The sequence below is a fragment of the Marmota monax genome, unplaced genomic scaffold (assembly GCF_021218885.2).
Source record: "Marmota monax isolate L192 unplaced genomic scaffold, Marmota_monax_Labrador192_F-V1.1 WCK01_AAM20220418_F8-fsc00099, whole genome shotgun sequence".
Lineage (NCBI taxonomy): Eukaryota > Metazoa > Chordata > Mammalia > Rodentia > Sciuridae > Marmota > Marmota monax.
The window spans coordinates 579,925-593,483 of NW_026692126.1; the positions used below are offsets into that span (position 1 = coordinate 579,925).

At 53.5% G+C, this 13,559-nt stretch overlaps 1 protein-coding gene across 12 annotated transcripts in view; it reads left to right on the forward strand.

Moving 5' to 3' along the window:
• Nucleotides 1-13,559, forward strand: part of Plekha6 (pleckstrin homology domain containing A6) — a 142,475-nt gene that overhangs the window by 6,582 nt on the left and 122,334 nt on the right. For 11 of the 12 annotated variants that reach the window (XM_046463142.2, XM_046463141.2, XM_046463145.2 and 8 more), the window contains exon 3: nt 2,517-2,574. In XM_046463142.2, coding sequence (XP_046319098.1) covers nt 2,517-2,574 — 58 coding nt within the window. Of the gene's footprint in view, nt 1-2,516; nt 2,575-10,197; nt 10,348-13,559 lie in introns of those variants that run through there. The other variant, XM_058585647.1, reaches the window with a different exon arrangement.

A 13,559-nucleotide genomic window follows, 5' to 3' on the forward strand; every position in this document is an offset into this window, starting at 1 on the left:
ACAGGCCAACAAAACACAAAACAGTCAAAGAAAAAGGGATCCGTCTGAGTTACAGTGGGAGGGAGGCCAGGCTTGAGGAGGACTGGGGTCCTTCAAGTGACCACAGATCGACCCCTTCTGTTCTGAGTCCAGTAGGAGGAGGAGCTGTGGGCAGCATCCTGGCAGGATCTCCCACCAGCCCAGCCTTCACCTGACTGGACACCAGGCATCTGCTTCCAAGAGATGTGGTCACTCATGGGGCACAGCTGGCAGTGCTGCTCATATTGGCTTAGGGTTTCGACTTGCCCAGAGCCTATTTCTATTTTTGGTACCTGCACTCAACCACGGAGCCACATCCCAGCCCTTTTTTTTTTTTTTTTTTTGTATATTATTTAGAGAAAGGATCTTGATGAGTTGCTTAGGGCCTCACTAAGTTGCTGAGGCGGGCTTTGAACTGGCGATCCTCCTGCCTCAGCCTCCCGAGCTCCTGAGATTACAGGTGTGCACCGCTGCCCCTGGGGGTGCTTGGCTAATAAGCAAAGTGGTGCATTAAGTTCTGGAGGTGGAGAGACGCAGCTCAGGTCCTGGCTCTGCTTGCAGGTGCTTGATTCCGTACCTGAGCAGCTGGGAGAGGGTTGGGAACCTCATGAGGAGGTGGCTGGGACCACACAGGAGCACTGGGAGGTAACCACTGAACGGAGGCCTCCTACCTCCTGGCCAGGACTCTTTTCTTCTAGGGGACTGGTGCTATTGCTGCCCCAGGGTCCTGGCCATTCAGAGTCAAGTCCACCATCACTATGGGAGATGACTAGGAGCCTGGGGCCCGTCTCTTTTGGCCAGCCAACTGGCCTTCCACAGCTGGGAAGGGGTTAAGATGCCCCCGAAGCTCGCCGGGAGGGCAGCTGCCTCGGCGGGCACTCGGCCTGGACAGGAACATAAGCGCTCTTGGTGTTGCCCGGGCAGAGAGGGCAGTGTGGAGGGAAGTTGCTAGAAAAAGGCAAGGGACATAATCCACGCTGGCCTCCTGCCCAGGCACATCACAGTGGCAGGATTATTTATGATTCTGACCCAATGGGGGATCCCTCGACTTGGGGAGGCTGCCAACCCACGCCCCTCTGAATGGGAGCGTCCTCCCACAGGGACAGAGGGGAACAAGTAGCATTTATGGAGTTGCACAGAGGAAGGAGTGTGGGCTTTAAAGACAGCAGACCAGTGCTCACATCCCGGCCCAGACATTTCCTGTGTGGCTTCAAGCAAGTTGATGAACCTGTCTGGGTCTCAGTTTCCTTATCTGTCAGCAGATAGATGGGGCTGACACCTATTGTATAATAGGTGCAGATTAGAAGCACTAGCAGAGGTGACAGGCATGGCTTAGGGAAAGGAAGATTTCCTCAGGTGGTAGCAGGTGTTTCCCCGGGGCAAGTCCTGGACAGAAGCTGGGCTCCTTAGCCATTCTGTTTTGCTGAAGCAGCAACTATGAGACTACAGACCCTTTGATAAACACAAGAGAATAAAATGGGCGACAAAAAGCTAGATCTGCCATGCCACAGGACCCAGGCTGTGCTCTGTGCAGGGTATGCCCCAAAACAGCTGAGATGACCGGGAGATGGTCAGATGAACAGAGAAGGGCCATGTCTTGTAAGATCTCCTACCCAAGGCAGATGCTTGGGCTGAACAGAAAGGTGGCTGGGAATCTCTGTCACAAGAATTCCCACCTGTTTTCCAGTCTCAGCCAGGGGACAGTGGATTCTCTAGGGCTCTCAGAAACAACCTCCTCTGCCGTGGGAGGAGGGAGTCTGTGGGACAGGGCAGGGCGGCTGTTTAAGGACAGTGCACAGGACACGGCATGAGTTAGTGCCTGACAGAGGCCCCTTTAAGAGGTAGAATTGTCGTACCCACCAGTGGGGTTTGCCTGGGACCCTTCCTGCCCCCGCCAAGGTCAGCTTCCTCCACGATTTAGCCCTTGTGACTGAGATCCTGTGGTTCTCCTCTCTGAGCATTCCGTGGGTATCTAGGTTCTGTGGGTATCTAGAGGTCACATTGCTGACCTGTGATTTGGAGACTTTGAGTCAAATTTTAGGTTCTATTTATCCGAGTCTTGGGGCAAGTGACAGCCCTTGGTCCCAGTTTCCACTTCTGTGATATAAGGGGGCTGGTCACATGGTCTTGAGGACACTTCCAGGACAACCTTGGTGGCTCACTGCTGTGCCGTAGGGGCTGGCCCGGGGCATGGTCCAGTGTGGATGCTCAGAAAAGCTTTGTTGAATGAGTGGGTGAGTCCCAATGTTTTTTTCCAGTGGCTTTGCTCATTGTCAGAAGATGACCCATCCCTGCCATCTCTCTCATTATTTGCTAGAAATTTAGGTGCTAGAAGTAATAGGCAAACTAAGGTGAAATGGTTGCTTGGACCCCCGCCGCTGCTCTCGGGACCTCCCTGCCTCTCCAGGCCCAGGCCTCCTGAGTGAGGTTGCTTGGTGAGGCCGACGGGGACAGGTGGAGTCCCAGCCTTCTCATCCTGTGATTTTGCTTCCTGGCAGGTTTGCCCAAGGGCTGGGAGATGGATTCTACGAAGGAAGGAGCCGTGTATTTCATCAAGTGAGTAAGATGGAGTTTCCTTTCTGATCTCGCCGTTGATCTTACTTTTGTCCTTGTCACCGATGTCACCTCTGGAGGGGGAGGTGATTAAAAAGGTCTGGTTATTCGTCAAAGGCATCTTTGGGTCTGTGAGTGGCCAGGAAGGCACCCTAGGCCTCAGAGTGCTGCAGAGAGAGAGGCCTGTCTGTCTGTCTGTGTTGACGTTGGCCTGGGCATGGCTGGTGTCAATCACGGAAAGTTCTCCGGGGCGGGGTGGGTGGGGCGCTGGGCTGGGCTGCACAGGTGGAAGGAGATGGCCCAACCAAGCGGAGGAGAGCGTTCTGGACAAACCAGACAGTGGTAGAGAGGCAGGAGCTGGGGCAGCGGGGCACAGGGGAGGAAGGTGGAGCCCAAGGGGCAGGTGTGTGGTGTTCACTGAGAAGACAGGCTGCGGTGGCCAGGCCAGGCTCAGCTTTCTTGCTCCTGGACGGGGGCACCTGTGATTCTGGGTGGAGGTGTGTGTGTGTCCAGGCCCCTGGGGGTGGGGCAGCCCTGGCTTTTCCCAGTTGAAGCCGCTCCTCGGGGAGCCACCCTGGACTTCACAGGGATGCAGAGGACACAGCTCTGTGGGCTGCTTGGTCCACACCACTCGCTTGGACTCATTTCCCTCCACTTGGCCTCAGTCTCCCCGCCTCCCAGCCAGGCTGGGTCCTGGCTTCCTTCCCATGGGTGAGGCCCAGCATGCTCAGGCCTGCGGGCTCCCCGCCTGCTCTGCCCCCTGAATCTGCAGATGGCAGGGCGCTGCTGCCTGGTGGACGGGGCCCGGCTCCACCGAGGGAGCCACAGTCCACCCAGGACAGCGGACCCTTTCCCTCCCTCTCCTCTCTGAAATTCTCATCCACCAACACCCTGAGAGGTCCCCTTTCCATCCCCCAGCTCAAGACTGGCCATATTTTTAAAAGCAAAAAGCTCTTATGAATAATCTGTTTTGGAAACTGTTCTGCTAACGCATGGCTCTTACAGCCTGAATTTCCCTAAAATTAAATCTAAATCCTTCCTGATTCAGTTAAGAGAACTGTTCCTTTGCTGGACACAGGAACAGGGGCACACACCAGCTACTCAGGAGGCTGAGGCAGGAGAATTGCAAGTCTGAGGTCAGCCTAGGCAATTTAATGAGACCCTGTCTCAAAATAAAAAATAAAAAGGTCTGGGGGTGGTAAAAAAGATCTCTGGGCTCAATCCCTAGTGTCTCTCTCTCTCTCTCTCTCTCTCTCACACACACACACACACGTTTTATATATATATATATATATATATATATATATATATATATATATATATATATATATATATATATATATATTCTTTCTTCTAGAAACCATCCTAATATTCCTGGATGTACAGAATATACATTTGGTTCTTGAGACAGTTTATTAAGCACTTTTACGATGTTACCTCTTTCCACCTCTCCTTAGAAAACTTACCTTTGAGCCAGGAGTGGTGGTGCACGCCTATAACCTCAGCAGCTCCGGAGGCTGAGGCAGGAGGATCACAAGTTTGAGACCAACCCCAGCAACTTAGTGAGACCTTCTCTCAAAATAAAAAATAAAAGGGGCTGGGGATGTGGCTCGGTGGTAAAGTTCAATCCCAGGTACCAAAAAAACCAAAAAACTTATCTAGTGTTCTCTGGTTCTGCCCACCTCCCTGGTCTCCTCCCATAACTGGCCTGCTATACAGACTTTCTTGTTTCCTTCCTTCCATGTCAAACTCATCCCTACCTCAGGACCTTTGCACGTGTTGACCCCTCTACCTGGGAGCACTCCTCTCCTGTTTCTGCCCATCTGGGGAGGCCCTTCCTGATGAGTCCCTCTGAGGTCTCTGCCTCTCCTCTCTCTCTTTTTTTTTTTTCTTCATCGCTCCTAGCACTACTGAAACATTAGAAAGTGCATGTGTTTACTTATTCATTGCTAATGTTCCCTGCTGTCACGTGACCCTTAAGAGCCCATCCTGGTGGTGGTGGTTTCTGGTACGTGTTGGGAACCTAGTATTTGCTGAAATGAAAGAAAGAATGAGAAAGCACAGGGAGTAAACTGCAGAAGCATAATTAATTCCTCCTCCAACTGCCATCTGGGAGCTTGCTCCTGAGCCCCTCGATTGTGTAGACGTGCCCCCCTCCTCTTTCTCTGCTCTGTTCCTTCCCCACAAGGCAGGACCCCAGAGATCCCCCCCTGCTCCCCCTCCCCCTCTGGCCCCACCCCCCCTGTCATATCCCTGCAGCCACTGTCAAGGGCACCTGGAGCTCACCTGGTCATTCCTGCAGCTGCTCTGTGGCTCCTCCTGCCTCTGGCCCTGGTGCTGCAAGAGTATTTTTGGGGGGAGAGGTGGGGTACAAATTTGTTCCTATCATTCTCCGTTTCCTTCTCTAGGCACTTAAAGGGCGTCATGATCTGGCTCCTGCCTCCCTTCCCAGCCTCACCTCCCACACTACCAGTCTGCTGATTAACCCTCTCCTGCAGCCACACCGAGCCCTTGTGGGTCCCTCCACACACACCTGCTTCCCAGCCTCTGAGCCCTTGTGAGTGCTGCTCCCTCTTCCAACATGGCTTGGGTCCACTGAGGACAACTTCTCTTCCTTCAGACCCTGCCCAGGACCTCCCTCCTTCAGGGATGCCCTCCTGCATTTAATTGTTTCTATGTGTAGCCTTTTACCTCCGTCTGTAATCTTCCAGCCCTAGTGTGCATCCAGGTCATGGAGGGTTTATTGAAAACCGATTGCTGGGCTCTGCCCTAGCGTTTCTGATTCAAGGGGTCTGTACTTTGCATTTTCAGTAGGTTTCTGGGTGACCCTGATGCTGCTGTTCTGGGGACCACACGATGGGGAAGCGCTGGTCTAGATGGGAAACTCTTCAAGGGCAGGGGCGACACAGCGTGGCCAGGAAGTCTGGGACATAGATGAAGTTGTCCTATCACATATTGTAATGAAGTGTCGGCCGCCATTCATCTAGTGGCCCCGTATCCGGACGCGGTGGCTGTTCTGTATCAGCAGCAGCAGGAGCGGCTCAGAGCTGAGCACTTTAGCGTGTTCTCTCCTCGGTCCTCGCCAGCTCCTAACTATTTTTGCAAACAACCAGGAAACCCAGACTGTAAATAAATTGTTCAAGGTTGTGGAGCTGGGAGGAAGTCAGGCTGGGAGGCAGCCGGTGCTGCAGGATTTCCCAGGCTGTGACCCTAACGTAATGCCACGCTGCTCCCCCCAGGCCCGGACGAGGAACGCGCCCAAGAACCCTTAGTAAAAAGTGAGTGGACGACTCTGGTCCACCTTCCTTATTTTCACATTTCCCTCCAGAATCCATTCCCACTCTGGTTTTTTAAAAAAAATTTTATTTGTTCTTTTTTTAGTTGTACATGGCAGTAGAATGTCTTTTGACAGATCATCCACACGCGGAGCATCACTTCCCATTCTTGTGGTTATACGTGATGTGGAGTCACACTGGCCGTGTGTTCATCGCGAACAGAGGAAAGTGATGTCCCATTCATTCTACTGTCTTTCCCATTCCCATCCTCCTTCCATCCATTTACTGGCAAATGCCATAATTTCATTCTTCTTTATGACTGAGTAATATTCTATTGTGTGATACATACCGCATTCCTTTTATCCATTCATCTGTTGAAGAGGCACCTAGATTGGTTTCATAGCTTAGCCATTGTGAATGGAGCTACTATAAACATTGATGTGGCCCCCATCACTAAAGTATGCTGATTTTAAGTCTTTTGCCTATCCAGATATATGACATTGTGTTGGTAGATGAATTAGAAACTCTGAGGACCCACGACATGGATCCCAAGAGGTAATAATAAAACCGAGATATCCAGACATATTCTTCGAATATGGATGGATCAATTTCAATAACCAAATACTGACATTTTCCCAGGATCTAACAAGCATGATAATTGTGTTTCAGTAAGCTCTTTCCTTCATGGTGTCTGGGGCGGCGGGGTTCACATGGTACCCACAAGTGATGTATTACTCCAGTGTATCTGCAGTCTGAAGGTGTCATTTGCCAGGAAGGAGAGTGTGGGGAGAAAAGGAAAGCGAAAGGTGAAAAGGTGGGTAAGGAGATTTGGGCCACACACCAGAGTGTGTGTGGGTGTGGTGGTGCACACCTGGAAGCTCAGCTACTCCGGAAGGCTAAGGCAGGATGGCAAGTTCCAGTTTGCCAGTCTGGGCAACTTAGTGAGATTCTGTCTGAAAATTTATTAAAAGGGGCGGGGCTGAGAATTCACTGGTGAAGTTCCCCAGGTTCAATCCCCAGTACCTGGGGAAAGGAGAGGGAGAGAGAGATGGGTAAAGCCCATTACCAAGCACGTATGCATTTTCCATCTTATCCACAAGAGGGCGCCAGAGCACACATGATCAGCCACATCCGGCCTTTAGGGGTTTGCTCCATGGTGACCCACAGATTCTCTCCAGGCTTATGGTGCTGCCTTCCAGGAGCTGACAGGGCCATCTTGACCCTCCCCTGCCACTACTCAACCACCGTAGGTCTGGTGGACTTCTTTCTGAATCCTAAAGATCTGGCTAGGTGCCACCTATTCCTGACCAATAAGAATTCTCTTCTGGGGCCTCGTGTCCTTTCTGGCTCCCTGCTCAAGCACCCGCTGTAGGACAGAATCAGTTCTGTCTCCAAGGGCGGCTTTTCCTCTCTCTCCAGAGTCAGCAGGGGAGGAGATGTGACAGGGACACGTCCTGCAGAGACACATCCCTGATAAACCCCAGCTGCTGCTCCACCCAGGGAGCCCCACCCAGCCCTGTCACTTCTTCCTTGTGGTCTGAACACCTTCTCCAAGAATGTGCCAGAATCCTCAGGTGGCACATGGTGAGCTGGGCAGCACCAGCCTGGGGGCTGCTCGGAACCGGGGTATTGGAGCCAGTGCTGTCTCCCATGTGCCGAAGGGCTGGGCGGTGACACTCAAGTGACCCCTAAAAGGCTGTGCTGGATAGCCGAGAGTCCATACAGACCCCACCTGTGGGACCCCAGAGGAGGCCCAGGAAGTGAGGTGCACTAAGACTGTTCTGTTGTCTCCAGAAGGCAGGCAGGTGGAAAGTCACAGGTAGCAATTCTGGCCCTAGCAGCTCTGTCCTCAGAAAGGAAGATACAGGGAAGGAGGAGGAAGGTGGTCTGAGCTCCATTTGCAGGTGAGGAAAACTGAGGCTCAGCTGAGAAGAAGCTGGTTCCCAGGCACTGAGTTAGGGATGGAGCTGTGGTTGGCCATCAGAGACCCAAGCTGGCTCCCCTCGCTGCTCCCCATGCGGAGGGAGGGAGGCCCGTGTGGATAAGGCCCAGGGTGAGGAGTGGGTGCTGAGGGACAGTGAATCCATCCGTCTAATGGCCACCCATGTGGCGTGGGGCATCCATGACACTTCAAGTGTTCAGAGACTGAATAGCGACTGAGAAGTTGAACTTGATCCTGAGCCACAGGGGCAAGTCTAGAGCAGAGGCGGGACCTCAGAGAAGCTTTCTTTGGAATCCTGTCCCCCTCATCCCTCCTCCGCAGCCTTCTCTACTGGGCTGACAGGGAGAGAATTTAGATTCGGACAAAGGACTCTGCCCTCTCTGCTGCACTTCACTGGTCCTTGCTGGAACCCTGATGCCGCCCTGATGCTGCCTTCACCACGTGGCTCCCCACGGTAAAGTCACGGTACCCGCCCGTCCTCCCCTGGGCCTCTCATTCCCCTTGAGCCCATGGGTACCCAGAAGCGTGACCAGTCTGTCTCGGGCTTCTTGGAGGATCCAGGGCCTCCACTGCCGCCCTTGCCCTCTGTCTGCCAGAGAGGAAACCCTCCCAGCAGGCCCGTCTGTCAGCCACTTCTCCAGCTGCCTGAGGATTCTAGGGGCTGGGGGCTAGGGTCCTTGTCCCCTTCCCATACTCATCCCAGGGACTGTAATCTCTCACTCCAGCCCCACTTTGCTTCATAAGTTCAAGGCCAGAGACCTCTGGGACCCTTCATCTTTGGCGACCTGGAAGCAGGCTCTCCCCCCTGCCTGGGCCAGGCAGCCTTGCCAAGTCCTGCAGAGCCAGGCAGGTGAGATGGGCTGAATCCATCCTGCCTGGCGCTGGGCCCTCGCTCCCATCTTCCCTGCGCCTTCAATGAGCGGCTTTCTAGAGCCCTGGCCTGACATCTCGGCCAGGCTGTGGACAGGGGAAAAGGTGGCCAAGGGACCCCCTCCACCAGGACCGCTAGGCTGTGCATGCTTCTCTGGCCTGAGAGTCCCAGTTCCGCGTGGCCTGCTCTGGGCTGGAAGTCCCTGCAGTACCTCCCCAGGCTCCTGACTGCACTCTCTCTGGTGTATGGCCCAAATCTCCTCAATGTCCCCCATCCCAACTAACAAGGCTCCTCCTGGGCTCTGGGAGGGAGGTCATCTTCTACTCCTTTCAAAGCAGATTCTTTTTAAAGAAAAGGCTTCGGCAGGTTTAAAAACAAATGATCACAGTAAGAGACTCAATCATATTCAAAGTGAAGAGAGGCTTAATTTTTTTTTGTACCAACTTTGATAACAAATAAAGACAAATTACACATGGGTGGGGGCCTGGTGGGCACCCTTTGTCTAAGCCTGCTTCTCGGAATAGTTCTGTTTTCAGAAGTGACCGCAGGCACTCATTGGTTCTGTCTCCAATTTGGGGTGTAAGGGCGGGGGGGACTGAGGCCAGTGAGCCTGCCTGTGGGTTGACTTGAGAACCCTCCCTTTTCTCCCTGTCTTTCTGGACCTGGTTATGAAGTCAGTAGTGTTTCCGTGATGCTTGCCCATTGGCACCGAGAATCTTATTTTTCCAGCATCCACAGAGGTGTGCAGAGAGGGAAACTGAGGCAGAGCAAGAATGAGAGAATACAAGGGAAGGGGAACATTTTTGTCTACCGCAGAAGCAGGGCCACAGTGCTCTTGTCCGAGCGCTTCTGCCTTTGACCATCCATAATGCAGAACCCAGGTGCCCCCTGGCTTGGCTAGCATTCTCGTTCAAGGTCACTGGAGACCAGTTTGGGCTGAGGACTAGGAGACCCTGGTGTCTTACAAAGGTCTCCAGCCACCTTTACATGTTGCTTCTTTAAATCCATTGGGCTGGGGCAGTAGAAGCAGCAGGGTCCCAACCGAGCCCTCCTGACCCCAGAAACATGCTCCTCTCTGGGGTGGGCAGCCACAGGGCTGAAAGGTGACCACGGGCAGGCTGGGTGCAGGAGGCTGCAGCCGAGGCCCCCCAGGCAGTTTCTGGCTCCCTGCAGTCCCTTGTGGGAAGGTGCTAGGAATGCAGCTGGCCCAGCTGCCCTTTGGGGGGCAGTCTTGTCCCTGTGGTGGGAGGCCAGGGAGGGTGGGCCGAACCACCCCATCCTCTCCCTGGCGGGTTGGCTGCAAGGGTGGTTAGCAGCTTGTCACTGGTGTGGATGGAGTTAAACCTTTTCCAGGACTATTTACTTCTGATCCTAAGTGACAGCTTGGGGAGGGAGAGTCACGTGGCCCTGAAATCCCCGCGGGAGCCGATAGAGCATGCCCAGCTGCTTCTGCCTGGGAAAGATGCTGGGTCCTGCAGTAACCACAACAGCATCCTCTCCCTGCGCCAGGGACCTGCCAGCCGGAGAGATGACTGATTAGATCAGATTAGATCCAGAGCCCCGCTCTTCAGAAGGGGGCCCCCAGGGGCAGGGGAGGAGGACCCCAGCTGTCTTGAGCTGGGGGAGGGGTGCCTTGGGGCTGGCAGAGTTAGCTCTCTCAGCACGGATCACACCTCTGAAGCAAGTCGGTGAGTCTGTTTGGAGGCATCAGATGGATGAGGTGGGAGGAGGAAGGTTGGGCTCCGGTCAGGCTGGCAGCCACCTGCCTGGCGTGTGAGCCCGGGCTCTGTGCACTGCGGTTCCCTTGCCTTCCCCATCCCTCATCCTTGGCAGCATTACTTGGGGGTCATGGATGCTGAGAATGCTAATTATAGACCTCTTGGTGCCCCCAGCTCCCCCCAGAATCCCCCAGTAAGGACTGATGCTGTTTGAATTGATTACATTTGAGTTGCTTCCCCTGGGCTAGAGCAGCTTTGGGGCTGCTGCCTCCAAGGGTCCAGCTGGGCCCCCAGCCTGGCTGGAGCGCAGAGGCCACCAGCCCCACCCTGCCTCTACCCATGGAATGAGTGAAAGGCCAGCAGGGAGGAGCTGTGGAGGGGGGTTCCCAGGGTCGGGCTCAGGTCAGCCCCAAGACTCAGCCTCCTCAGTGGGAGGGGTCCGAGTGCCTCCTTCTCAGGGCTCAGAGGTTGGGGCCAAGGGCTGGCGTCTCAGATTTATGGGAAGCTCCCGAAGGAGCCGATCTGGTGCGTGGACAGGGGATGGTGGGAATGAGGGGCCAGCGGACATAATGATGGACCAGGATGTCGCCAGCTGAGAGCCCCAGGGTTATTGTGTGAGGCACTTAGAGAGGGAGGGAGGTTGGGGAACTGGCCAGTGAGGGGCAAGGAGAGCTGGGGTGGAGGGGAAGGGAAGGGAAAGGAGAAGAAGCAACTGGCAGATGCCCTTTGAGACCGCAGGCCAGCCATGGCAGGGGGGAGGAGGGGGAGAGCCAGAATGCGGGGTGAGCAGCCCTGGGGAGCCCTGGGGTGGTGGGGAGGAGGACTGAGCGCAGATTCAGTGTCGGAGGAGGTGTGGCCTTCAGGGCTGGACAGTTCTCCCCAAATCCCTTTAGACCCCTTGCTCTCTATCTGGCAGCTGGTGCAGGCCACCGAGGATCTCCTGCAGGCAGGGGGAGCCCTGAGTAGCAGCCTCTGCCCCAATCCCCGGTCCAGATGGCGGCGGGGGCATTGCAGGTGCCTGCCCTAAATCCCCCAAATCCCCTCTTTCTTGCGCTGGGGAGGTTTCCGCAGGCGCTGACTGTCCAATCTTCAGCTCCAGCCTCTGAGCTGCTGCATTTTAGCCTGGGCAGGAGACGGGCAGATCCTGTTGGTGGAGAGGAGGGGGTAGGAGGGAGGTGCCACCGAGGCTCGGCTCTGCTCCGACAGCAGCCTGCGGCTCGGCCTGTCTCCAGGAGGCGGTGGCAGGAGGGGCTGGGGCGCCCTGCCTGGCACAGCCACGGGGCTTTCCTTACGGAAACAAGCAGGGTTCTGTGTCTCCGCACAAGGGCACAGAGTGCTGGGCTGCCGATATGAATTATTAAAAGTCCTCGGCTCCCCGATCGCCGGCGAGGTGATGAATGTGTTAGCGCGGGTGTGGGATTAATCCTGGGGGCTGCTGCACGGGCTGGGAGACAAAGGGGACTTTTTTTTTTCCTCCCTGGGTTCGGCTTTTCCTTTTTCACAGGGAGGCGATGGTGCAGGACGTATTACATAGATAATTGCTTTAGTGTGTCTGCCTGGATTATTGAGTTGGATCCTTCCTGCTCCGTGTAAATGAAGTAATTACTGGGGAAGGCGGAGAGCCAGGCAGCCCGCCCTGGCTCCCGGGCTGACATCACAGCCCCGCCTTGCCCAGGCCCATCCGCAGCCGCGGGCTTAGCAGAGGGTGGCCCAGGGATCTGCGTGGAAGGCGCCCCAAATCGGGGTGGTGTCACCCGATGCTGGACAGGCTGAGGCTCTCTGAGCCTGTTGTGCATCCACTGGGGTCATTGGGCACTGATACTGCTTTGCCGCCCTGGGTCCCCGGCAGTGCATCAAGAGGAGGTCAGAGCTAAACATGGGGACAGCTTAGCTTGCTGCTAAGCACTTGCAGTGCTCACAATCTGCAAAGCTCAGGCAGAGGCTTAGGAGCTCTGGAAGCCAGGCTCTGTGAGATGGCTTCTGCAGGCCAGTCTCTGGCCAATTAGAAAACTCCCAGGGAGGAGCGAACTTTATTTTGGGGAAACATTTAAAGTGAAGAGCAGAAAGAAGGAAGTGTATTCCCTTGCAATTTCTTAGTTCCAGAGGGCTCCTGGTCAGCATCACCACTTCCAGATGCCCCTGGGAAAATGTTTTTCTCAAGCCCAGTTGAGCCTATGCCAGCCTCACTTGGGAAATCCCAGCGGCAGGGAGCTTATACCCTTGCTAGCAGCTTCCTGCATGGTGGGAACATTCTTCTGCACTGAATCAAAACCTACCCTTGCCTCGGTTCCACCTTTGGTTCTGATTCTTTGAAGCCACACAGATCAAGCCAGCCCTTTTTTACATGATGATTAAAAAAAAATAGCTTTCTTATTAAATAGCATATCATGGTCAGCAAGTATGGAATTAATGTATTTTACATGGCTGTTTCTGTATTAGACATTTAGGTTGTTAGCTTCATTTCCTTTTACAAATAACTCAATATGAACATTTTTTTTTTTTTAGTGTTGGCACTGGGGATTAAACCCAGTGACACTCCACCACTGCGCTAAATTCTACATCTGCTACATCTCCAGCCCTTTTCATTTTTTATGTTGAGTCAAGTTCTCCCTAAGTTGCCAAAGCTGGCCTCAAACTTGCAATCCTGCAGCCTCAGCCTCCCAAGTGGCTGGGATCACAGGCGTGTCTCACCATGATCTGCCTCTTTTCTGAATTTTGGATTACTTCCTTAGGATAAATCCTGAGACATAGAATTAATGTGATAAAGGGACTACCTTTTTAAAAATTACTATTTTGTGAATATAAAAGTAATATGTAGTTATTAGAAGTGTAGAAAGACATGTAAAGTTGAAAGCTACTCATAATTCCCAGAGATTTGCTAAGTAATTCTAACATTTTTGGTGCATATGTCTTTTTGTAAATTCATTCACGGACATATGAGCAGGTTTCATAATACACACGTACGTACCCCTTTAAAATTTTGAACCAAATGTATATTTTTGTCACTTAAGTATTTTTCTGTCATTGAACAGTGTGTTATAATTATCATTTTAAAGTAGCTGCTTAGATCTCATTGTATACCTATTATACTAATTTATGGTGCTGGGGGATTGAACCCAGGCCTTTGCACATGCTAGGCAAACCCTCATCACTGAGCCATATCTCCAGCACTGTTTATTTGT